We start from the raw sequence: 24,944 nt of genomic DNA on the forward strand, positions 1-24,944 counted from the left end.
CACCACTGACAGTGTGACAAGAGATGCAAATGTTTCTGAAACTGCACAGATCAGTTTACTTGCTAATTAGCACAAATAAATGACAGCAATTTATCCACTAAATTCAATGTGGCTTCTGCAGATTCTCCTTTATTTTGCATCACCAGCCCCAGCCACTGTGGAAATGAAATGAGTGCTATACAGTATATCAGGACAAAAGAATTAAATTCACTCACATGAACACCAGTGTAATTTCAGTGTCTCAGCAACATACTCCCATTCGCTCTGATTGCGGTGCCAGCACAGCCTCATCTCCTGGCAGAATGACACCCCTCTAGGCTCCTGAATGGTGCAGAATGGGCCTAATCTTATGCTTTGCCAGGAAATCAGCTCAGGATTGCAGCAGTTTACTGCAAGGCCCCATCCTGATATGCACAGATACAAGGATTTCCATAAAAGTGACATTTTACAATCGCTTTGTGGTAATGACAGTGAAGCCTCACAGACTGCCATGGCAACGCTCACCATGTTTACCATGTGCAGGCATGGTGTGTGTCCTGCCAGCCTGTGACTCCACAGATGCCATACCTGCCAGGCCAGTGGTTGCACTTCAAGTAATACCAATACCAGTAAAATCAATCATAAAGGAGAAGTATGTCTATGGAGTTCACTTTGCAGTACACAAACAAATCTTTATTTATGGAGTTTTTCACCTCTTTACTAGATTTACTGTCCTTGCCCAATACAATGTGCAGGTAATTCTGCAATGGTTTCATGCTGCATTCCATTTTCTGCAAATTCTAATGTAACATGTCATCAATGTAAGGATTACAGATCATTTGGTTTTGAGTTGGGGGATCTTGAGATGCACAGCAATCCCTCGCCAGCTACGGATGTTGGCTTTATGGGGGTTTATGGGAAATTATGGGGGTTTAAGGGGCTGGAGGAATTAAGAAGGTGCTTAAACACCACAGAGCCAGTTCATTCACCGAACACACAACAGCATCAACACACAGGTATAAATATGCATTAAAGAAAATAAAAGGACATTCACCTTGAATCTTGGGGAATGAGGTTAAACACTGAGCAATAGTACAACGGCATGAGCCAGACTGGTTCAGTGTGTCTCTCAAGTGCATGTGTGGGCTACACAGCTCTTTTACATGCCGCAAGTGACTAAGGAAGAGCATGGAGACCAGGATGAGCACCAGGAAACGGGTAGAGGAACACAGACACACGGGATCAGACATTCCCACTGTCATCTCACACACCCAAGCCGCAGAAAACCACAAACACAAAAGAAACTCAGCCAGCATGATACACACACTTTGGTATAAAAATGGGAAAGTACAGACACCTGGAATCTGCAGATGGTGAAACCGCAGATGGAGAGGGACTGCTGCATTTTAAAGCTAAAGCAACCTATCTATCATATCTAATTACACAAGGACCAAAACGCATGTAAAAAATAGGAAAACTGTAAAAATGTGAATGAAAATATAAATGTACAAAATATGTAAACTGCTAAGAATAAGGTGTGAATGAAAAAGACTGTATTAATCGCAAAACATTGAGACTGTACTGGATAAAATGTACCAGAATTTTAGCTCCTTTTCAGGCACATTTAGCACTCTCATTTATTCTGATTCTTTGCTTATTATAGAATAGGGTTTTTCATGCAATGTTCTCACACTGATTTGCTATCTACAACACAGCCTACATTAACAATTAAAGTATACACTGTGCACCCCAGTGTAAGAGAACCAGCTTCAGCAACTGACTAGTTTTCCTTAAACTGCATTATAATTGGGCTGTGTGGTGTCTCTGTCTTACACCCACTTACTATAACTGGAAGATAATACTGTGTAGTCTTTATATCAGGCTTTCTATAGTCAGTGATGCCAAGTCTATCTTCTACCTGATCAGCCCCAGGCTTGCCGTAGGTTATCACACTGAAATGTGCTAACCCATTGTAAAATGGGAATTCTTCTCGCCCTATGCAAAAAATTGCTGTATGGTGAAGGCCTGCTTCTCCTGGCCGGCAGTGACCCTGAGGGCCACGATCTCCTCGCTGTCGGACAGTGCCTCATCGTCACTCTCGCAGTTGTAGTCGTCGTGGGCAGAGGGGAGGTGGGCGAGGGCGGTGAGGTCGGCGAGGGCGCCGGCGCCATGCCCGGGCAGCTTGACGTCGCGGAGCAGGGCGATGTTGTGCAGCACACAGCAGGCCAGGATGACACGGGCGCTGGCCCTCGGGGAACACTGCAGTGGCAGCACCGCGCGGTCCAGGCAGGGGAAGCGGGCCTTCAGCAGCCGCACCGTCCTGCCCACCACCGCGTGGCTCTGCCTCAGCGCCTCGTTGTAGCGCACGTCTGCCTTGGTTTGAGCGTTCTGGAGGGGCGGCAGCAGCCACTGGTGGAGGGGATACCCAGAGTGGGCTGCAGGAGACAGGGAGAGGAGTGGTAACAGCGACGCACCCCTACAGCACAGCTAAAGCATCACTCATGAGCATCACTACGGCACAACTAAAGCATCACTAAAGCCACTCACAGCACAGCTAAAACATCACTCATAAGCATTACTACAGCACAGGTAAAGCATCACCACCAGCATCACTACAGCAACCTACAGCACAGCTAAAACATCACTAATGAGCATCACTACAGCCCCCCATAGCAGAGATCTGTGCAGCTGTACCTATGAGGTGGCCCTTGCCAAGGCCCCCCTTGCTGCAGAGCGCCTCCAGGGGACTGTGCTGTAGGACGTGTGCGCAGCTAAAAGAGCCCGGGAAGCGTGCCACGGCGCTGGTGATCCTGCAGTCTGCCGTCGTGGTGATCTGCAGGTTCATGGAGTAGAAGTGCTTGCGGTTGACGTACAGGTTGGGGTTCACCTCGGGGCGCCTGATGGCGATGTGGGTGCAGCCGAGCGCTCCCACCACCCCCGGGAACCCGGCGACGCTCAGAAAGTCCTGCTGCACCTGCTTCTGAACCGCCAAGGAGGGAAACTTGATGAACTGGTCCGAAACGGTCACAAGAGCGTCCGACACAAGCTCGACCACGTTCCTGACCACTGCTGGGTCGATTTCGAAGCAGTCCCCCATCGGGGACTGAAAGGCGCCGGTGGTGTAGAACGCAAGCGCGGCACAAACCGTCCCCTCCACCTGCATCCAGGTGTTCGATACATGCGGCCTGAGGAGGGAGCACAGGTACGCTATGGTGGCACGGTCGAAGTGAAAGCGCTCCAGGAGGACGTCGTCGTGCAGGAGCGCCAGCTGGATGGGGAGGGAGCTCACAGCCAGCGGGGCCGAGGGGGGTGGGGCCACGGGCCGGGAGGCAGGGTCACTCTGGGGCGAGACGGACAACGGCGGGGCGGCCGCGAGCGTGATGTGCTCGATGTAGCGGTGCACATCCCCCACCAGCCGTCGCAGCACCTTCACCGCCTCCACCTGCACCGACATGCTCAGGCGCTGCCGGTTCACGATCGCCGCCATCACTGGCGTGCCGTCGTCACCCTGCAGGCGACCCGGGTGTCGGGAGGCAGGGGCCGTGACCCGGTCGCTCGGCTGCCCCAGCTGCCCCTCCTGCTCGTCCTCCGGGACGTCCTCCTCTCTGCTCCGGCTACCACCAGCAGAGGCTTCCGTGTCCCCGGGCGCCTCATCAGTGTCCTGGCTGGGGTGACCCCTCCCCCCTTTAGCAGGGTGCCGGGAGCTGTTGACGTCCGTGTCCCCAGGGTGACCGGAGCAGCTGGCAGAGCTGAAGAACCCTGCTGCCAGGTGACCACCAGAACTCGTGCCATCCGTCTCTGCTGGGCTCAGGTCCATCCGGGGTGCTGTAGAGGAGAGAGCAGTCCTTAAATATCTGAGCACAATCCATACCTGTCAATTCCACAGCGGCCTGTTCAAATGCACTGCAAACCTTTCTTCAAAGCAGTTCCTTTAGTGCATCAGAGATCAACATGAGAGGACAGCCACAATTCCAACTTTAATGACACTGTTGAAAGATGAGGCCCATGCCACATCTCAGAGGTGTTTGCATTTATTTATTTATGTATACAGCACTTTTCATGCATGTCTGTAACACAAAGTGCTTTACAGAAAGAAAAAACTAAATCAAATGATAACATAAGATAAGACAGGGATATACCATACATTAATACTTATAAAACTCCTCCCCACACCCTCCCGTCCCAGGTATACAATAAAACAATAACAACAATAAGACAATAAAAAACAATAAACAATACAAACTGGGAATAAAAGAAATGAAACAAAACTCAATAAAAGGCCTTTTTTTAAAAGTATGTTTTAAGTCGTGATTTAAAAGCTGAAACTGAGGGAGAGCCTCTGATATTCTGTGGGAGAGTGTTCCACAGTTTTGGGGCATAAAAAGTAAAAGCAGCCATGGCCTCTAGTTTTAAAACCAACTTTTGGGACACAGAGTAGGGCAGCAGAAGACGATCGCAGTGCTCTCTCTGGTTGGTGCAGTATGAACATGTCTTCAATATATTCAGTGCCATCCCATGTTTTGCCTTAAAAACCAAAAGTAAAATTTTAAAATCAATTCTAAAAGAAACTGGAAGCCAGTGCAGGGATTTGAGTACCAGGGTAATGTGATCATATTTTCTAGTCCTTGTCAGAACCCTGGCTGCTGCATTTTGAATGACCTGCAGTACAAGCACAACTTTAAGGAGATATTTAGCTTATTCTGACTAGGCCTGAGGCACATGTCTTGAAATTTCCACCTTAAACCAATCATCTTGCTCTGAAGTGTGATTTGGTGCTAGGTTATTCCAACGAAATGTGTCATCTGTAGAGTAGGCCACAAACCTAAACACAGCAGGGCTATGCAGGTTTACTGCTAAGGTCAGAACATCTCCACAATTCTATAATGTCAGTGATACCTTAAACAGGTCTGCTGCTCATACAAACCTCAACGAAGCATATGATTAATTAAAAAAAAAAACTTAAGGTTTTAATTAGTTACAACTGGCAAGGAAGTTCTGACAATAGGCTTCAGGAAGATGAATACACCCTAAGGGGTGTATTCACAATACTTGCTATACATGAGTTGTGCTCCAATCCATCAATAATCACTGTTAGACACCAGTGGGAACTGGGAAATAAAAACCTGAGGCAAAAATGAAACTGTGAAATGACAAAAAAAAATATTTTGAGTTGCATGAGAGTTTGAAAAAACACGGGAGAAAATACCAGGTCAACAGTATAACCGTCCGAGTCCATAAACTTACCGCCTATATCAGGAACATTGCACGGCTGCACCGGAGGTTGCTTCAGCAATGACAGCAGCTTCTGCTCCAAGGGGGTGAGCTGCGGCGGCGGGGTTTGGCCGGAGTCGGCGTGGGTGGACGACCTCTGGGCTTCCACTTTGTCCAAAAAGACCCGCTTCATGTAGAGCCATTTCTTGCGCACATCCTCGCCCGCCCTTGCGCCTTTCGACGTCTCCCCGAGCTGCGCCGCGATCTCGCTCCAGGTGCTGGTCTTTCGCCCCCACGGGAGGAAGCGGCTCTTCGCTCCGTAGAGTTCATCCCATCGCTTTATCACCTCTCTGATCAGTTTCTCCTCCTCCTCTTTGCTGTACCGCATCCGCACGCGTTTTCCATCTTTAGCGGGAAAGACAAGATTTACGTCAATGCACGGCAGGGGTGCAAACTAAAAATGCTACAGTGAGAACGTTCACAATTAAGGAAATTGTTGTCCGTTTGCATTATCCCTGCTGTCTATCCGTAGATGCAAGTCAACAGGCGCTGGATTTCAGAGTATTATGGTCTAACCATTTTGTTACTTTGTAAAAGCAATAATTTGCCAGTTAGCAAAAATGCCAGTGTAAAAAAAAACCACAGTGCTGCTTGGTGGGAGGCTTTACTGGCAATGACTTGCACCCACTTTGGGATATTTACAGCTGGCTGGACAGCTTACCACATAAATAAAACAAAAACAATAAGACTGAACGTCTGTCATTAATTCACTACATACAACCGCACACGCCATCGCCTTCACGTTCGTTGTGACCATTTTCCCCACGTGTTGTAAACAAACAGATAGCTAGCTAGCTATTGATTGGCTAACTCGAATGCGGAAGAAACTGGCTGACTCCAGTCAAGTAATTACCTAACATGCAAGACTACCAAACTGATCGCGATGTAAGTTAGGTGTCTCCTAACACGTCGAACGCACGGCGCATGACAACCCAAAATATGCAACACAAAAATGCAAATGCCGTACTTGACTTTAATGTGATACTAAGTCAGCCAGTTTGCATCAGTAGTTGGGCTAATGCTAGCTCCCTAGCTGGCTGTCATACCATCATTCTCAGGAGTCGATTGACCGCTCGCCTGATTCTTTCGCTTCAGAGGTATCGCTCCCCACTGCGAATGATCTGCAAATGTTTGATTCTGTCTTTCCATGTATACCGTTATTGCATTATTCACAAGGATGGCACAACTAAACAAACAGAAACTTTAAACCATTGTCCTATTTGCAACTAATGGCGGCTTTTCTTTCAAAGAGGTCAACTGAGTGCTGTCGTTTTGGATTGGAGGATGAATTCTTTATTTGTTCGTGCGCTTTGTAATGTCAGACGAATGCATTGTCGCCTCCTTGCTGCCATCTACAAGGCCGGAGGTTGCACTGCACCCACAAGAGGACGCCAACTCACGGATCGCATTCTGACTGCAAGCTTTCTGCTACATATATCAGCTGTCAGATTTCCCATGCTTTTTATGTTTTTCAAATAATGATGTCAACCCCGGTCTGCAAAAAAGACACTCGTCATATCAGCAAACTGAAAACATCTCAGCAAGACATTTTCATCACAAACATTTGTGTTTCTAAAGCCTCCTGTAGCAAACTCGTCCATATTTTACCCACCACCCGCAGAACACCCTCTGTCTCTTTTATAACAGCTGCAACATCTGATTAAATGCAAGTGTCCAGATATTTAATTATCTAGCAGGTGATCCAGCTTTTTAAAACATGCACTATGCGTAAACAACATAAACAGCAGAAATATGCGCCATGACTGTTCTTCATTCTTGTGTGGTAAATGATCAGTTTTGGACAGGTTTAACAGTTCAATAAAACAAAATAATGCTGAAAAATCAGTGACAGTTGGGAACCCAGGCTAACAGCAATAACAGTGTAAGGATAAAATAGCTGATTATACACAATCACAGCATCACCTCTGCAGCACTACTCGAGCAGAAACAAAGAAATTAAGCCATCAAAGACATACTCCTCATGGAGCTGAGGGTAATTAGCGCAGCTGTCAGAGAAGGTTTGGCACCCCCCATGATATTTCTGTAACAGCAAGAGAGGGGAGACAGATGACACCTTGCTCATATCAGTGCTGCTGAGACAGTTGTGCTAATGTGAGTATGATACTGTTAGCATGCGTTATCATTTTTTGAATGTTGATCAGGGTTGTTGCATCAGAGGCTGATCCTCATCACCTAAGAAATGCAGTCCTTAGTGTCTTACAGCCGACTCCAGAACTCCAGAAGCGGCTCTGGTCAAGAATCACGCTATGTCTCTGTTTAAACAGAGAGATGTCCCTGCAGGGGCTGACGGAAAGTACAACGTTATTCACCATACATCTGTACACAGGAACACAGGAGTGATTGACCTGATCATGATTTTCCCTCTTCTGAAGTTTCCGACTTGACTTTTATCCCCCCCAAATCACGCCCATCTCACAGATGGACCTGCACCTGAGTTCACTCCCTCTCAGGGGGACCTAACATAGTGAGTAGGAGTGTGGGGTGGGGAACCCGTGAGGAAACCTGACAATGTGCTCGACCTGTGTTCATTCAGCCCCGTCCCTCTAAGGTCCAAGGCTGGGAAGCTGTCAATGACAAGACAGCAGAAAGAACTGGGACTGTGGCCAACAAAACAGAGCACTCACCAGGCCTATCCACCTCCCTGAGTTCTGCCAACTGTTGCTTACTATCAGGTGCAACGACTTGCGATTCCATCTGACATTCCAGTGAATTCCCATATGAAATGTATTGAGGCCAGCTGGCTGACTCTTATGTGAGCATACTGTGGAGAACTAAAAAGGTTTGCATGTCTGGGAGTGGAATGTTTGGACAATTTGAACACATAATCTTTAATTTACTGCACAGTTACTTTTAATGATGTCTGTAAACGGAAACACATTTTTACTTTTCACATCCAAAAATTTGACAATGTTAAAAAAAAACCCTGGAAAGGTAACTTTGTATCAAGGCATGTCATCCCCACTTGATCTAAACACTGCACCCAGGATCTGTCAAATAAAAGTACTTGCTTTGATGCTAAAAAAGTACAAAAAAATAGTTTTGTGAAAGTGGTTCACAAGCAAATGAATTTTCAGATTATATTAGCTGAACTTTAGTTGTTTTTCAAGGCTGATCCTCTGCATATTCTTAGGCCCTGACTGTGAAACACTGTGATTGGCAGGACCTGACTGTAAAACACTGTGATTGGCCAACCCTGACTGTGAAACACTGTGATTGGCAGGACCTGACTGTAAAACACTGTGATTGGCCGGCCCTGACTGTGAAACACTGTGATTGGCAGGCCCTGACTGTGAAACACTGTGATTGGCAGGACCTGACTGTAAAACACTGTGATTGGCAGACCCTGAGTGTGAAACACTGTGATTGGCAGGCCCTGACTGTGAAACAATGTGATTGGCAGGCCCTGACTGTGAAACACTGTGATTGGCAGGCCCTCTTGAAGCATGTGTTTACCCTGAGTTACAGTATGAATAGTTAATGGTCATTACAAATGCAGCAGATGCTGATATCAGGGAAATTCAACAAACATTAGAAAAACAGAAGAAATATGCATAATTATTATTCTTCATTTACAGTATGAATAATTGATGCTCATAACGAATGCAGCAGATGGTGATACCAGGAAAACGCACAAAACAACAAACAGAAAATAAATACAACAAACAGTAGACAAATGATAGAAATATGCATAATGATTATTCTGTTCTCCTACCATGTTTTGTTGGCATATAAAACAATTAGTGATTCTTGTGAAAAAATATTTTTAATATGAGAAAGAGGACTTAAGTGTCTCGGTGCTGGGAGTGTTGTGTTTTGGGGCCATGCCCAGTACTTGCACAGATTTACGAACAGATAATATATATATATATATATATATATATATATATAAAAATATATTTCAAAAAGATGTTTCTGAGGTATCTGTTCAGTGGAATTTTTACGCTACTTTTGGTGTTGATCAGCCCTTAATGGTAACGGCATCTGCTTGTGTACTGGTGTATCTGGGTACACTGGTGTAATATTCATGTAGTTTACTGCCTCCCAGTGTTCATATGGCAAATCTATCCATGTTGTGTCTGCGTGGAATGATTTCTAAGGACAAGACTTCATTAATGGTAACTGTAATTTCCAGGAAATCACTGTGCCCTGGTGGTGTATCAGTGTAGTGTGTAGTTCATAAGACTTTGTTGTTTGTCAAGGCCGGTTATGAAGTGCTCATGGAACCTATGTAACTTCTGTCTATTTCTGCTCTTGTGGAAGTTTGGAAGTGAAGTTCATTGAAGTGTCTGACACATGAGGGTCTGTCAGTGTTATTTTCTTTCTTTCAAATGAGCTCTGATGGATATTATCAAAGTTGTCCTCTTTGAGGAGATTTCCCAGGGCTCCTATGACACTGTCAGTGACGGGACATTGATTTCTGCAGCTGCCATGGAGACTGAAGGACTCATTCAGTCTGTTCTTCCTCTTCGATGGGGGGGGGGGGGGGGGGTTCACACAAAGGGAGATTACCTTCAGGATATTTCCATCACATTTCCATCAGAAAACAAGTTAGACTGTACAGCACCCTTCAAGATTCGACGTGAGATTATCAGTCAGTAGCTTGGCCCTCTCTCTCTGAGCCTAAGAAACGTCCCCTTCATCATTCAGGAGGTGAAGTCTCGCTCGGCAATTGGCAAGAATTTGTGGATCCCGCTGGCTGTTAATCAGACAGGTAATATGATTTGTGGGAAGATGCACTTATTTTGTCAGCGGGACTACAGTGCAATTTGTAAAAATAAAAAAAATTGCAAGCCGATACTACATTACAAAAGATAAGACTGTAGGGAGAGTCAGACCCATGTCTGTATAGCAACAATTCTATAGTATGATAGAGGCTTCCTGCAATATAAATGATTGTAAAATGTGCTGTTGGCAGGACAAAGTCTTTTAAAAAGTTTTAACTGATTTTTACCTTGTTCATTTGTTAAGAACTGAATTTCGTGAGTGAAGGAAAACATGAAGGCTCCAGTCAATCCCAATGTTGCATTTGCTCAAAGCATTTGCTGATTATATACATTCACTAGCATTTGCTCAGATCAAGTTTCATATCACTTTACTGACCACACAGTACCTCAGTGCCAGACACCTGCTGCTGTGTCTGTGGGTAATTTGACCTGAAAATCAAAAACATACATCTTAATAAATTCCCCCAAATTTTCAGATGAGCATATTGTTTTACAACACGCAGTGATCCCTATATTTACACATTAGTTTATGCTGTTGTGAATTTAGCAGCACTTGTGGAGACAATTATCCAGGGACGCTGGTAGAAATTATCAGCCTCTGAAAGGTTAATGCACTGGGCCCCTATATATATGTAACAAAAATATATGGTAGAATCTTTGAGGGCCCCTGTTTGCTTGGGGTCCTTGGAATCGCATGCATGGTGCATAGTCCTTATGCTGGTTGTTTGGGTATCATTTTAAAATGACACAGGGAAGCAATGGTCTAAGCCAGGCTGGTGCATCTCCCAATGCTCCAGTTTCCTCATAAAAACACCCTCCAGCAGTAAGGAAAACAAACTCACTTTGTAATTGCATCACTTCAAACCCAGCAAGGTGGTCTTCACTTAACCCTGCAGTGGAAACCCATCAACCTCCCTCCATAAACATTTATGGCCAGTGGAGGTAACGGGGAATCTAATTTTCTGACAGGAATTCCCATGAAATATGAAAACATTTCACTCATTTGCTCTCTATCTGCAATTAGTTGTGGTTGTTCACATCAAAGGCCTGGCCTTCCACCTGCATATGAACTACTGTGCTTCACAGTGGCATCCTCATAGCACAATGAAATATAAAATATCAAGTTTACACGGTTGTATGAACTTATAAGAAAACCTCCTGAAATAATAGGAGAGTTTTCACTCTTGTTAATGTGAAACATTTGGTGCAGATTGCAGGCCTCTGAAGAGGGACTGCTTGGCAGGAAAAAAGAGGCAGGCAGTTGAGTCACCTGCAGGGATCTTATGATTTAGATGTCATTATGGTCCCTGGAGAGCTGAATAGCTAACTATCCCCACTGGGATGACTGAATTCCTCCATGACTGCTTGGCTGAGTTAAGTTGGGTAGTATACACTTACGTACTGGCCACATTAATTCCAGTGAAAACTTGAAACGGTTGCTAAAACTTCAGAGGCCTTTATGACTCTTCAAAACGTAAGCCTCAGCTGTAAAAGCACTCTAACCCAAGGCATGGCAGCATTAAACTGTTTTTTTTTGTCTCTCTTTTTTATTTCTAGAGCAAAGCATGCTACTATATTTCAATTGTTTCTGAGGTTAAAAATGTTACATTTTTTGGTACATTGATTTTATTTTCATTCGCTCAATTATTTAAAATAGTTCCTTCCTCACTTTGTGAGGGAAAGCCAGTTGGACCCATTTGAATGAATCACTTTTTGATCACAGTGACCTTCATGGTGGTCTAACTTCAAACAACATGTTGGAGACTGCTGTGGTGTGGTCTTCAACATGATTCATCACCTTTTAAAAGTTACAGCAATGCAATAAATGTTTGTTTGAAGAAAATTCAACATATATCGAAGTGAAGTCCTCAGTCATCAGACATGTTTAGTAATTGCTGATCATTGATATTTAGTTGCACAAGCAGTAAATGAACATTTTTTTAAGTTATGTCACATGCATTTTTTTTATCATACGTGAGACTGGTTTCAGAGAGGGCACCCATTTATGAGCTTGATTGAGTGAACAGCCAATCTAGCAATAAAAATTGTTTAACAAAATCTAGAAACCCTGTCAAATAATAAAATTCTAACATGTTCTACAACATGTACTTGGTTGTTACATTCACTCCTTTAACATGTCACATTGTTTGAGTAGAGATACTGTCTTCTGAAAATGAATCATGAGAGACAGCTGTATTCAACTGGTTTGTGCAACATATGTTGACCCACTTCAAAAAGCATACTTCATAATTCTGAAACCACCAGGAAATGTGATGCAAAACGACTTCATTCCTGTCAACTCATTTACCTGCTAGCTATGTAGCAATTACAGTGAGGGAGAGACATAATTAGTAAAAACAAAAAAAAAGCTTTGTCACTTCCATCAGATGCTGGAGTTCCCAGCAAAGTGAAGTATGTGTGATGTCACAAACATTGTGAACCCCCACAGCTGTGAGCAGTAATTGGCCCCAGTGATTGAAGAGCCAGCTCAAGAGCTGTGTAAGCAAATAAATGGCTGTCAGTTAAAGTGAAGGGCCATAAAACATGGCCTGGTGCGACTGAGGTCTGGGGCCGTTTTCAGCCAGCTCCTCCTCAGAAATGTGATGCATCATCACTAAAGAAGCCTTTGTGAGGAATGGCGTGAGGTTTAACTACCGTCTCTGTCTTTCTCATCAGCAAATTCAGACTGTGGAGAAGCATGTGGCAGGGAATCATACTAAGGTTAGGGTATAGCTTCAGCCTAAAGGCTTAGCAGTACTGAGGCCAGGGACTACAGCCTTAGTTCAAAGCCTTAGTAGTACTAAGGTACTGAGCAGCTGCATACAACTCAAAGCAATAGCACAGTGTCATTTTCTTTTACATTTTGTTGTATGATGTCAGTGGCGTGTTCATCAAACATTCAACATTTATTGTATCCATCTGAATAGTGGAGTCTCTCGGAATTTATCTCTGAGGTTATTTCCTGAATAATTTAATTTTATATGTACATGATATGTACTAATGTAAAAATCTGACCCATTTGTAACAGACTTTGAAAGCAATACATTTCTGTACCCTCCATAGCTTGAATATATTTTGTTATATGTTTTTTGTTATCACTATTTTTTGATAAAACATACTGGAAGCAATTGAGATGAAGATTTATTTTTGCATGAGTTTGACTGTATAGACTTCCTGAATTGGAGTTTTGCTTTAACTCAACAATTCAATTTGACAGCAGACACAGTAAGATTTACTTGATGTATGCATTTTGATCCAGTTAATCTATTTCAGATAAAACACAGAGCATAAGCGGAGAACAGATTCATTTCAAAATACTACGCTAAAAAGCTTCATACATTAAAGACGTGATATAAAGAAAATAGCTATTCCAGATATTGTAAAATTCCACTGCTGTAAACGGTCTGTATTGTGGTAATGACCGTGAAGAGGAGTACACCACAATCTCCTACTGGTGCATGACTATCAGTTTATACAATCTGCTCCTTTCAAGTGACTCAAGGGGTTAGCAGATGTGGGAAAGTGGATCTCTCTGTCTTTCCTACTCTCTCTTTGCATGTACCTCTCTCTCCAAATCTGCTTCAGACGTAGTGATATTAGGTCTAGTGGGAATAGGCTTTGGCTCTGTCCCAGGGAGCAGCAATAAAGCTATTTTTCCTCACTGTGTTGATTTTTTACTAACTAATAAAGTTCCACGGAGCTCTGATCAGGCTCCCCTGATGAGCCCGAAAGGGGAAGAACAGAGAGCCTCTCCCAAAGGATTGCCTTGCTTAGCAGAGGAGCCTGCCAGGTACCACGCTGTTTCCACTCACACCATAAATCAGACTTTATACGAAGAAACTTTCTCTTTTCCCAAAAGTGTTACACGGCTGTGATCCAGACTCTGATGATGTGAGAACTGTGTGCAACATGCAATGCTTACTCTGAGCTTTGTCTTACATATTTATTAGGTATCACTTGACCTGGGAATCTCACGGCTGATGAAATCTGAATTCATCGCTTGCAGTTGTATCTGTTTTCATTCATGAAACGTAAACAGGCCCAAGATGAACAGAAATACACAGAGCAGTACAATAATATTCCCTTTTGAATGTTGTCAGATATTTACATTGTATTGTTGTGAGCATAACACTGTGCTCAAAATTGCACACAGCTGAACAGGTACACTATAGAGTAAGACCTTATTTTTAAACAGCGGTTTATTTAGTTTGCTTATTACACTATCTTTCCTTGCAAAGTCCAGCTACAAACAGGCATAATTTTATTTGTAATTTGCATATCCAATTTGCTCTTTCAATCACAGCAATTTCACATAAGGAAGAAAATCTGGCTATGACACCTATTGTTGCTCCAGACAGCCAGTGGAGACGTGTTTGTGTCCAACACAGACTGATCTATGGTCTTGGGCCCTTCCTGAAGAGAATGATACTAAACAGAATTATTCAAGGTATAGCCAAGTTGCTGTTTGTTGTGCAATGTACCTAAAATACATGATGAAGTATTAGAACTGTGTCTGCTGGATTTAAATGATATGTGAGTTTATTATTTCAAATCAAGCCAACTAAGGCTGAGAGAAAGGTTTAGACAGACACTATAACTATTATATTATAATGCTCTGACACCTGGGGATCCAAGAATGCACAAGTATACTGTGAAACTGCACATGAACACTACTGCCGTGAGAAGGAAGTCCTCAAATGTTATGGTGTGATTGTCAGAAGAAATAAATGCATCCCTCTCATTCTGAAAACTTCGGTAACAAAATGAGCATCAGAAGTTGCCTATCAAGTGAGTGCCCTGATCATAAGTGTATAAGCCTGGTTACTTTATGTTACCCTCATTTAAACCAGTCAACTTGGAACACAAGAGTGACACATAGGTGACTGTGACACCATCACCACCTGAAACACTGAAACACAATTTTCTTCCTTTAACACCATGCATATCGGGGTCAGCTATGTGGCTGTCTCTCTTTTATGGGCCTCTGCATGCACATAGCTCTATGATTTGGACAATTTCAGAATAAAACACAGCTACCAAATTTTGGGGACATTTTTTCATTGGTTTTGCCTCTGTTCCATTGTTCACTTTTTATTTAAAATAAATAAAACTATTTGGTGATGCTGTGACCTGGGTGTCTTCCTGTATTCTGCATGTTAATATCGATCTATATCAATTTCAACTTGCCTGGCTACGTAACGTGTGATGGACTGAACCCTGGCAGAGTGAGGTGACCTCACTGATGGTTCAGACTGGCTGCAATCCAGAGGTACTTACAGGACTAGTAAACCTTCTCCTGAGGGGGTCTCTGTGGAATCAAAATGGTACACAAACTGTACAGACCTTACAGACTTCTACTGAACTGACAGCTTCCACACATCATGCCAGGGATGTTCAGTGTTTTACGCAATGATAACAAGGAAGACCATTGCACTTTAAAGGTAAACACTCCAAATCAATCACCATGTATGACTAATATCCATAATGATGATAATTTCAGATTGATCACAGGAAAGAGATGCCATGGCCTTTGGGCCTGAGTGCTCAGAACATCTGCAGATCCGCGGGATCACCTTTGCATGTGTCCCTGAGTGTTACGTCTGAGGTATAAGCTTCACCACACTCTCCACAGCCACAGGGTATTGGCTTCCACACCTAGCAGTTTGCTGGAAATAATATAGACAAGTATTAGGGCAGATGATCATTCCACATGGTTACCGTGGGAGATGATGAGCAATGAAGGATAAGGCGATACACTTTCAGGGGAATGTTAGGCACATGTGGGACTGATAAATAATGGAAAAATCCCATTGCTCTGATTTATTCTAAGCCCTGAGCTTCACCGTATCCAAGAACAAGTTTAGGGCAGTATATCACATCACTCCAACTGCGCTATAGACATCTTAACATTTAGGAGAGGACACCGAAAAAGAAAAAAGATTGTTAAAAACTGTGGCTTGGTGACAAATTTCATCACCAACCCATCCCAAAAAAACAGCCTGAAACCAAAGAGGTTCTCCTACAGAGATGAACGGGCTGGGTTGTATATTCTGGATCTGATCAATAATATTCCAGATTCTCCCAGCCTTCTTTGACCTCAGAGTATTCTTTTGGGACCATAAACCCTGCATAGATGCAGCTGTCTTGCATATTATTGTACATATAACAGTATATGTATATGCATAATCTTATTTTGTTCCATTTTCTGGGTTATATCAATGGACAGATATTGCCAGTTCTTAAGTCTTATAGATTAGTGTTATATTAATACACTGTACAAATCAGATAGTACTGTGTCCTCAAACAGACCTTGCTCTCAGCTGAGAACTACTGTCTCATTGTGGAACTGTACACATCCTGTCCCCGTACTGTCACTATACTTACTGTATGCACTTTTGTACGTCGCTTTGGATAAAAGCGTCTGCTAAATAAATAAATGTAAATGTAAAATATTATTTTAGATTATGTTCCACTGTCATATTTTAATATCTTGTGGATTTTTATTGTATAGGTTCTGTCTCTCCAAGGAGAATGCAGAGTAAACAGCTTAGAGCACAGTAGCACTTTTCTGCATTCCTGCATGCAAACAGACCCACAACATGCCCTCCACTGACATCACTATGTTTACTGCTGGCATCGTGTTATCTGGTCCCGGAGTGCAGCATGGGCCATGACTCCTGCGTCACCATCAGAGATGAGGGGTAAAGATACAGCAATGAATAAAACAACCAAGCAACCATGAAATGCACCTACAGGCTGTGCCCCCATGATCTTTCAGACAGGCCTGCAAAGGCTTGCAGCGCCAAAGATCAGGACAAATCACTCATAGACGCATCAGCTCCTAATGGATTACTGCAGTATACATGTGAATTTCAAATACTGTAGAAACTGTATGACTGTGTATATGATAATGTATGTAAGTGTGTGGGAGAACTGTGTGTGTGTGTGTGTGTGTGTGTGCGTGCACATGTATGTGTGCATGTGTGTGTGTGTGGCATCATTGTTTGAAGGAGCCTCAACTTTCTGGCACAAAAATCTGTTTGCGAAACATATCATAAATGAAAAATCTCTGTCAATAACTGAACAGTTCTACATCACAGCCACAATAATTGGTAACATTATTAATTAGAAGACAAATGTAACAAACATGATCCAAAACCTTTTCTGCAGGAAACTGTATTTACCTCAAGAGTGCAAACACACAAACACAGGCCCTTTGTAACCAAAGTACAGAGATATTCTAGGCATACCCTGGAACACTGTGTATGTCCAGTTACAAGTTAAGATGCAGGTCCTGATTAAACAGGAAAGCAAGAGTATTGGTATTGATCAGGAGCCCAGTTTCAATCTATGTGTCAAACTGAAATCTGGGGACTGGAGGGACACTGCCAAAAACAGTCCATCTCTGGGCGGACTTGTCCAGGAGAAGACTTGGGCTCTGACATTTGTTACAGATGCAATATATTTCATTTTGATGTGACGCAGTGCAAAGCCATGGTGTGTGTAGGCACTCCCTCAAACATGAGCTAAAGCAATTTGTACAGTCCTGTCTCTCTGCTGACATGTGTTTGTGGTTTGGACAGCTGAAAACAGTAAAGTGCACCTTCTGGGAGGATCTATCAGATGATGGCTCTTTAAAGACGTAACTCTGATTTGTAGTGCGGTTCCGAGTTGATTTAGTGGTGAGATTTCATCCTGTCCGTATCTGTGTTTCTCAGGGTTGCGGGCCCAGTGGATATGCAGACGTCTGCTCTATCCAATCTCTCAGTTGATCAGGCTGAGCCTTTAATTTGATATCAATCAGTACTTGACATTTCTGCACTGAAATCTAAATTTAAAAAATGAAAAATGTTTTGAAGGTATGTTTGTGCTAAAGAAATACAACATTTAACATAAAAGGTTTTTAATGTTACAGTTTTATTCAACATGGTTCTTAATTTGTGCCCCTAAAACTGGATAAAAAGTTACAGATCAGGATTCAGCATAATAGATTCAAATTATGGAGTCACTCAGGTATAAGAGTCATTCATACCAAGGAATCGTTCAGATTAAAGAGTCATTCAGATTAAAGAATTACAAAATTAATGCATTCTTACATTAAGCAAGGGGCCAAATTTTGAACAAATTTCTGATTGTAGACTCTAGTTTATTAAGGGTGATGTTTATATGGGGCAGTCACTTCCACTGCTCCCCTCCAACCCTCCCCTTTAATACTAAATCCCCCAAGGCAGAAACATCACATTCAGAGACTCTAAATGCTCTTTTATACACTTACACATGTCATAGTGCCCCGTTACATAGCCCCTTCCTGTTCACAGTCTTCCGGAGAGAGCGTGCTGGATACGTGTGGCAGTTTACCAGCTATTTCCCACACATAAAGCAGTGGACATGCACACCATAAAGCATGCCCAGATGGTCTGGCTTTTCCAGAGCAGATCTGTATCACATCACGGTCAGCTGTTAGACGTCCACTGGGTGAAACCAGCCCCATAAACACATTCACTCTCTTTGTCATCAGTTATTAGCCACAAGAATTTTATCCTTTTTTTACACACACGCAAGCTTTGGCATCATTGCCTAGAAGCCTGTCTTTTCCTACACGGTCCATAAATACAAAATATCAACACAGCAAAACATCTTTTTCAAATGACATGATCTGTAAAAAAAATCTCAAAAAACAATGTTAACTTCAGACAAATCAAAAGGGAATGATTAACTTTTCCATAATGCCTCTGGAATCCCAAAGCTTATTTTTCCCCAGAAGGTAGTTGGGCAGATGAGTCTGTCTCTGTTTGAATCCAGGACAATAATGATCTCAATGTCATGTGGAAATTCCGCAGCCAGTCGTAAAGCAGAGCTTTCCCATCCTGTGAGACTGCACAACATCCACAGGTGCTGGAAGAGTGGGCTTTATTAGGAGAAGTGCACAGAGCACACAGTATGGATATATGTGTGTTGTGGTGTTCTTTAAAAAGGAAAGGTTAGAACGAACAAGTTATCCTAAAAAATGGATCGCATTCTGCTTGGAGCATATTCCCTCTGTGGATTTTTTTTGTAGTTTAAATAAAATTTTGGCATATTTCTTTTTTGCATCCAAGAACGGATGATTAAAAATATAGATAACTGAATGAAAGCCACTATTTGACTTATTTATGATAGTGCTTGTTACAGCATTGTTAATGATTTGAATAACCTGGCTGCAATAGTTTACCAATATTTCCTGAAATGGTGGTTCTGTATGAAAATGCTGATGAGTACTCGTATTTAAGAGTTAAAATATATTCCCTTGTGTCAGTCTTAGTCATATATTGTGATCAGAACATGTATCTTTCTTTTCCAGTGGTATAATGCATGCAGAGGGACAGTCTGCTCTCATTCCCAATTTAAAAATAGTAAAGGCAGAAAAATTATTTGACCGATCTGCAGGGTAAATGAGTATCTCTTACTAATTTACCTCCAAATGCTAGCTGCAAATGCGGATGGCTTGACATCGCTCAAGTAAAGGACATATAACTTTGTAATAACTCTTTAATGTCTGAGCCAGTATCCAGGACTCACGTAATCTTCTTACACCTGTGACCCATGTGAAAAAATCCACCTCATGTTTTAAAAGGAAAAATAGTGTAAATGAACTAATGGAGGTCCAGATGCAAATAAGTGCATATGTTTTGCCTGTCCTCCACTGACTACATTGGTATGGATTATTTTAACATCAGCAGGCTTCATTCAGGTCTTGCCCACTAACCATGAGTTGCTTAGGAAGACATGTCTAACAAATGAAGGAATTCACTGATAAATGGAATGCCTTCAAACATGCTTGAAAACCCAAGGCCACTGATACGTTCTGTACATCTGCTTAAATTTTGCAGAGGTCCCACAAGTCACCTGATTCATTATGCTGTTGGAACTCCTTGAAAAACTCCTTGTTGTTGAAATGATTTCAGTCATATCTTGCACTGCCAGAGACCAATAATTCAGTTTTATTGTGCATATCATTTTCATGAGATAATTCTATTTTCAAATTTAATTCTTCAGTCAAAGTTTTTAGCCACATCAAAAATGTTGTGAATTTTGGGTAGCATTAATTCTAGTTTTAACTCATACAGAATGTTGCAGGTTGTAGTTTTGTTGTGGAAGCAGTGTAGCATACTGGTAAAGAGCCAAACTCAAAACCAAAAGGCTGCTGGCTCAATTCTGCACTTGAGCACTGCTGCTGTCCCCTCAGGCAAGGTTCTTAACCCAGAATGGCCTCACTAAATATCCAGGTGTATAAATGGATAACATGTAAAAATTGTAACCTGTGGAAGTCACTCTGGATAAGAGCATCTGCTAAATGACAATAATGTTATGTAATGTTTTATGAAGCACCTCTCAAGTCTTGTGGACAGAAGGGTATCACCATCTCATTATACTTTATAGAGGACTGGATTGGTGCCTTCGTACCTTGAACTATATAGCATAAGGTTGATGTAACAGTTCATAGAAAGCTCAGACATTAAAAAGAGAAACAGTTTTGTAAAAGTGTAATAAGATGAGACAATCTTACAAGGACACAAAATAATATATATAATATAATGCATATAATATGTAATATAGCTTTAATCCCTTAAACGTAATGTCATTAGCAAATAGTTTGATATCAGTTGTTAAGACCTATCCCAGAATGGGAGAAGGTTCATATTCAATCTGAACCATCTAATAAATATAATATAAGCAATAAATATAAGCAAGACTGAGGTTGTTTCAAGGCTTACACATCATCATAATTCTGACAGTCATGCAAAATTTGATTTAAAGATTTTGGACACCTGCCAATAAACATGATATTTTTATAAACCTAAAAGTCTAGCTATCCACCTAATGAAAGTGTGATGTCCTTATAATCGCAGGTGGGTGTTCTCACCCACAAATCATCATTTACAGTACCAGTCAAAAGTAGGACACACTTTTCTTTTTTTGTTTTTACTATTTTCCACATTTTGGAATGATAGTAAAGCCATCAAAACTGTGAAATAACACAAATGGAATTTGTGACCAAACAATTGTTATAAACAAATCAATGCTATTTTATATTTTAGATTCTTCAAAATAGCAAAACAAGAAATTCATACATAGGCATCAACTTCACTATTTATATTTGTCTATGGAACAAATTTCAAGCACTTAAAAATACATCTTTACATCTTAATGTCTTTGAATGCATGTTTCCCATTATCTTAATCAGGTGTCTTAATCTTAATCTATCTTAATCTCTGTGTTCTTAAACTCTAGAGAAGCACCTGGTAGGTATCATCCTGGTTTAAGGAGGGAAACTGCAGTAATCATTTCAGGCCTTTGAAATTTTAAATTTGAAATGGAATGTAAACACGCACAGAAATGAAATAATTTCCTATTTGAGATTCTGAATAGACACAATACATTAAACCATTGCATTTTAAAGGCTTTAAAATGCTTTAACATTTTGGTGAGATAATTTATAAACACATAACAGTTACATAGAATGCATAGAATATAAATGTAGAGTAGTATGTAAATGAAAAAGTTGGAAGTTGAAGCTGAATGATTAAGAATTGTCCAACATGTTTGCATATTTACTAGGTGAAATATTTCCACATTGGGAGACCATTGTGCTAAAACTGTAGCAGAAAGAAAATTAAACATCTGATATTTGACAGTGGTTTCATTTATTTCAAATAATTTATTTCAAACATTGAGTGAGCTATTATAATATAATAGCAATACTTGATGAAATAGATTAATAAGACAGATTTTTTGAAACAATAACATGCTATTTATTACATTAAACAGAGATGGGACACAGAAGTGGTACTGAGAACCCCTTGCTCTGCATGTTACCGACACGCACCACTCACAGAAGCTGTGGGTCTCCTTAGAATCGACTCAACTGAAAAGGATAAAGACTCCCCGGAGGACAGCTTTGTTCCTGCTTTCTTAAACGTCAGGCTGTCTGTGTCTCTGTGCAAGCCGCTGTGGCCGTGGGTGTCTCTGCCTGTCCGTTCCCTGCGCTTCCCTCTGTCCTCCTCAGACAGGTCCCTGCAGTGTGGTCCTCTCATTTCGACACCCGCCTTCTCACCGAGGGTCCGCTGGATCAGGGAGTGCAGAGAATCAAAGTGTGTCATCGAGTTTGAGGACTTTGCGCCCTCTTTGCCTGACTTATGGAGGGCGTGTTCTGGGCTGCCAGGTGACAGGGCGCCGGGGAACGCTGGCGTGAATCCTCTCTTAGGTAACGAAATGGCTGACAAGGCCTTGCAGCACTGGGGCAAACCTCCCTGTGGTTCTGCCCATCTCCACCGAAAGTCACGCGTGTTCAGAGACAGCTGAGAGCCTCCTGGTTTGGTGGTCACCATGTCCTGGTGTGTTAAAAGGCCCTCTGAGGCTGCTGCAGTTCTGGCATCCCACCCAGGACAGGGTTTCATGTTGTGGGCAGGGGCAGCATACTGAAGCCCCTGGGGGCAGAGCAGTGGGCCACTGAGGCTGGAGCCCCTGGGCCAGGCTGGGAAGTGGGCCCCAAGGGGACATTGCCATGCAGCGGGGGCCAAGCAGGGGACATCAGAGGACCTCCTGGAGGCACCGTGGCATGAGGACAGGCATACACAAGAGGGAAGGAAGCGAGAGAGGTCTGTGGGTGGCAGCTCCACCTGTGAGGGACAGCAGGCCGACTTGTAGGAGAGGCCCTCTCTGTGCTGTCCTGCACGGCCTGTGTCTTTGGATGTTACTGCTGTCTGACTGGACTCCAGCATGGCCCATTCTGTGCACTCTCGCTCCAGCATTACTGTCTCCAGCTCCCTGTCTGCGAAAGCCCTCCTCTTCCTCATGCGCTCACTCAGAGCGGGATACAATGCTGGCCCTCCTCTGAGGGGACCTGTCTGGACTGGACCATACCCTATCAACAAAGAGAGTTATATGTACATCATTATTATTATTATTATTATTATTATTATTACTACTATATAATACTGACAGCAACAACAACAACAACAACAACAACAACAACAATAATAATAATAATAATAATATCACTCTGTAATGTCATGTCATATATACCTTTAACCAGGCTGAAATACAGTAAATTAAATCTATTAAATCTATTAAAAAGCAACAGTAAATCAATTATCAAAATACATTAACTAAATATGACAAAATAAAACTGCAATTGATATGCTAGTAACTTCACTTTACAAAATAATACAAAAAAAAAATACAAAATACTTATAAATATAAATAAAGATGATATCTGAAAAAATCTAGGACAACCTTCTTCCTGGATTTTCTTTCAAAATTCTGTTTTTTAAAAGGGAATTCATTCAGCGGTAAAATGTATTTGTATTAAAAATGTTCGAATCATATTCCATCCACTTTTAATGCTAAAAATACTGCTCATTATTAGTAACATGTGTTAATAATTTTCATGCAATAGGAAGGAAATAAATTAGAGTCAAAAGCATTTTATTTTCTTTTATATACCTTAATAGATAGTTTCATTAATGTAATCACACAGTAAATCCTGTCTGCTTACTGTTACTCTAAGGTCCAAAGCAAAACCGTTTGCGGTCCTGCGACTGACAGAAAAGGACAGACATCCAGGCAAAGCTGAGAAAAGAACAGAGGAGAGAGAAGAAGAGAAAGGCAGAAATAGCAGATTTATGATTTCCGAAAATCAAAAATGAATACAGTATTATCAAGTCATTATCTAGTTAAAATCGAGCTCTCTTGTGTGGTTATAGATGTTCATGCCTTGATTTACCTTGTAGAATACGTTTTGCCAAAACGCTTGAGGGTCGAGAGGGTTTCTGATAGAGCTCTTTTCTTTCCGTTGATATCGGCCGTCCAGCAAGTACGTTCTTTTCCTGAAGAGAAGTTGTGAGGAATTTTTTTAACTTAAGTAAAACGCAGCCTATATCTATACGTTATATAACTTGAAGTGAGACCAAATAAACACACAGACGTAAAGCTTATGTATACATTTTTATGACAGATTTCCATAATACTCTCAACAGTGGCATACAAATGTGTTTCTGCGCAATTCATAAAGTTCTACTAAATACCATTCACCACAATCATATATGAGAACTTAACTATTTGTAAACGCGTCATTTTTCCGAGAGTAAAATTATCCATTGGTGTGTAAAATAGTGCACATATGATGTTAAGTGCCATGAAAGTAAATGACATAGTAGAGAACATTTTAATTAACAATGTAAATCATTTTTCTATGTTGGAGCGGATTAGGCAGCGGGTGAGGCTTACCTCCGCCGCCTGCTGTCTCCGGAGCGCCACCTGCGCCGCCATGACGCGCTGTCTCTCCACCACCAGCAGGCAGCTGCCGCATTGACAGTCCCGCCACCTGCAGAAACGCTTGTGTCCCTTTAGGCAGGAAACAACACCGTGGTTTCTGCACCGCGCACATTTTGGAGTTCGACTTAGTTTCCGCTCATCTCCAAATCCAAGAGACATGCTGGATTCTCTTTCGTCCCTTCCAGTCGTTGCCTCGTCACCTAACCGTGAAAAAGGGATGCCGAATTCGGCTTGGTTTTTGCTCTCGGTTTCCAGGTTTTCCACATCTATGTCCACTTTTATCATGTCTCCTAGTGACGTGTTTATAAATAAAGCTTTGGGTCTTTCTTGCTTATTCCCTGACGACTGGACGTTCCCCTGTTTGATAGATAAACTCAATTGATAGTCGGTAAACTCTAATGGCTGTCACAGGAAACTTTATAGTGAGCTCTTGATAGCATGTTAAAACATAATTTGTCGCCGTTCTAACAAAATAATACGGCGAACAACCCATCGTATAGTATTTGTAATGACAAACTCCTCATCTTTTAACATATTTTATGAATGTATTTCCTAACATCAAACAAGGGCTCCAAAATGAATATTACAAAATGAAAATCCAACTTACCTAAACCAATCCAAAGAGGAATTGAC

General features: G+C 42.0%; 3 protein-coding genes across 3 annotated transcripts; all 3 read right to left on the reverse strand.

The window, feature by feature from the left end:
- Positions 1-1,807: 1,807 nt before the first annotated feature.
- Positions 1,808-3,436, reverse strand: LOC118778542 (putative nuclease HARBI1). Its single transcript, XM_036530128.1, has 2 exons — positions 2,674-3,436; positions 1,808-2,414 (listed from the first exon to the last, which is right to left on the reverse strand). The coding sequence occupies exons 1-2, from the start codon at positions 3,431-3,433 to the stop codon at positions 1,975-1,977; spliced, it is 1,200 nt and encodes a 399-aa protein (XP_036386021.1). The 5' UTR covers positions 3,434-3,436; the 3' UTR covers positions 1,808-1,974.
- Positions 3,436-6,453, reverse strand: LOC118777607 (myb-related transcription factor, partner of profilin-like). The gene is made up of 4 exons (XM_036528704.1): positions 6,297-6,453; positions 5,224-5,595; positions 3,474-3,804; positions 3,436-3,442 (listed from the first exon to the last, which is right to left on the reverse strand). The coding sequence occupies exons 1-4, from the start codon at positions 6,397-6,399 to the stop codon at positions 3,436-3,438; spliced, it is 813 nt and encodes a 270-aa protein (XP_036384597.1). The 5' UTR covers positions 6,400-6,453.
- A 15,394-nt stretch (positions 6,454-21,847) lies between these two features.
- On the reverse strand, positions 21,848-24,944 carry LOC118777608 (doublesex- and mab-3-related transcription factor 2-like). Its single transcript, XM_036528705.1, has 4 exons — positions 24,919-24,944; positions 24,264-24,511; positions 23,761-23,863; positions 21,848-22,899 (listed from the first exon to the last, which is right to left on the reverse strand). The coding sequence occupies exons 2-4, from the start codon at positions 24,468-24,470 to the stop codon at positions 21,848-21,850; spliced, it is 1,362 nt and encodes a 453-aa protein (XP_036384598.1). The 5' UTR covers positions 24,471-24,511; positions 24,919-24,944.

Source organism: Megalops cyprinoides, chromosome 5 (assembly GCF_013368585.1).
Source record: "Megalops cyprinoides isolate fMegCyp1 chromosome 5, fMegCyp1.pri, whole genome shotgun sequence".
NCBI classification, from domain to species: domain Eukaryota; kingdom Metazoa; phylum Chordata; class Actinopteri; order Elopiformes; family Megalopidae; genus Megalops; species Megalops cyprinoides.

What these genes read in the sequence shown, in the direction of transcription:
- LOC118778542 (XM_036530128.1), bottom strand. Translation starts at nt 3,433, where the DNA reads ATGTCGGTGCAGGTGGAGGCGGTGAAGGTGCTGCGACGGCTGGTGGGG. An exon ending in TGGCAAGGGCCACCTCATAG is followed by an intron (nt 2,415 to 2,673) that starts GTACAGCTGCAC and finishes TGTCTCCTGCAG; the next exon opens with CCCACTCTGGGTATCCCCTC.
- LOC118777607 (XM_036528704.1), bottom strand. Translation starts at nt 6,399, where the DNA reads ATGGAAAGACAGAATCAAACATTTGCAGATCATTCGCAGTGGGGAGCG. An exon ending in ATCGACTCCTGAGAATGATG is followed by an intron (nt 5,596 to 6,296) that starts GTATGACAGCCA and finishes TTCCCGCTAAAG; the next exon opens with ATGGAAAACGCGTGCGGATG. An exon ending in CAATGTTCCTGATATAGGCG is followed by an intron (nt 3,805 to 5,223) that starts GTAAGTTTATGG and finishes TCTCCTCTACAG; the next exon opens with CACCCCGGATGGACCTGAGC.
- LOC118777608 (XM_036528705.1), bottom strand. Translation starts at nt 24,470, where the DNA reads ATGTCTCTTGGATTTGGAGATGAGCGGAAACTAAGTCGAACTCCAAAA. An exon ending in GGAGACAGCAGGCGGCGGAG is followed by an intron (nt 23,864 to 24,263) that starts GTAAGCCTCACC and finishes ACTTCTCTTCAG; the next exon opens with GAAAAGAACGTACTTGCTGG. An exon ending in GGCAAAACGTATTCTACAAG is followed by an intron (nt 22,900 to 23,760) that starts GTAAATCAAGGC and finishes CTTTGTTGATAG; the next exon opens with GGTATGGTCCAGTCCAGACA.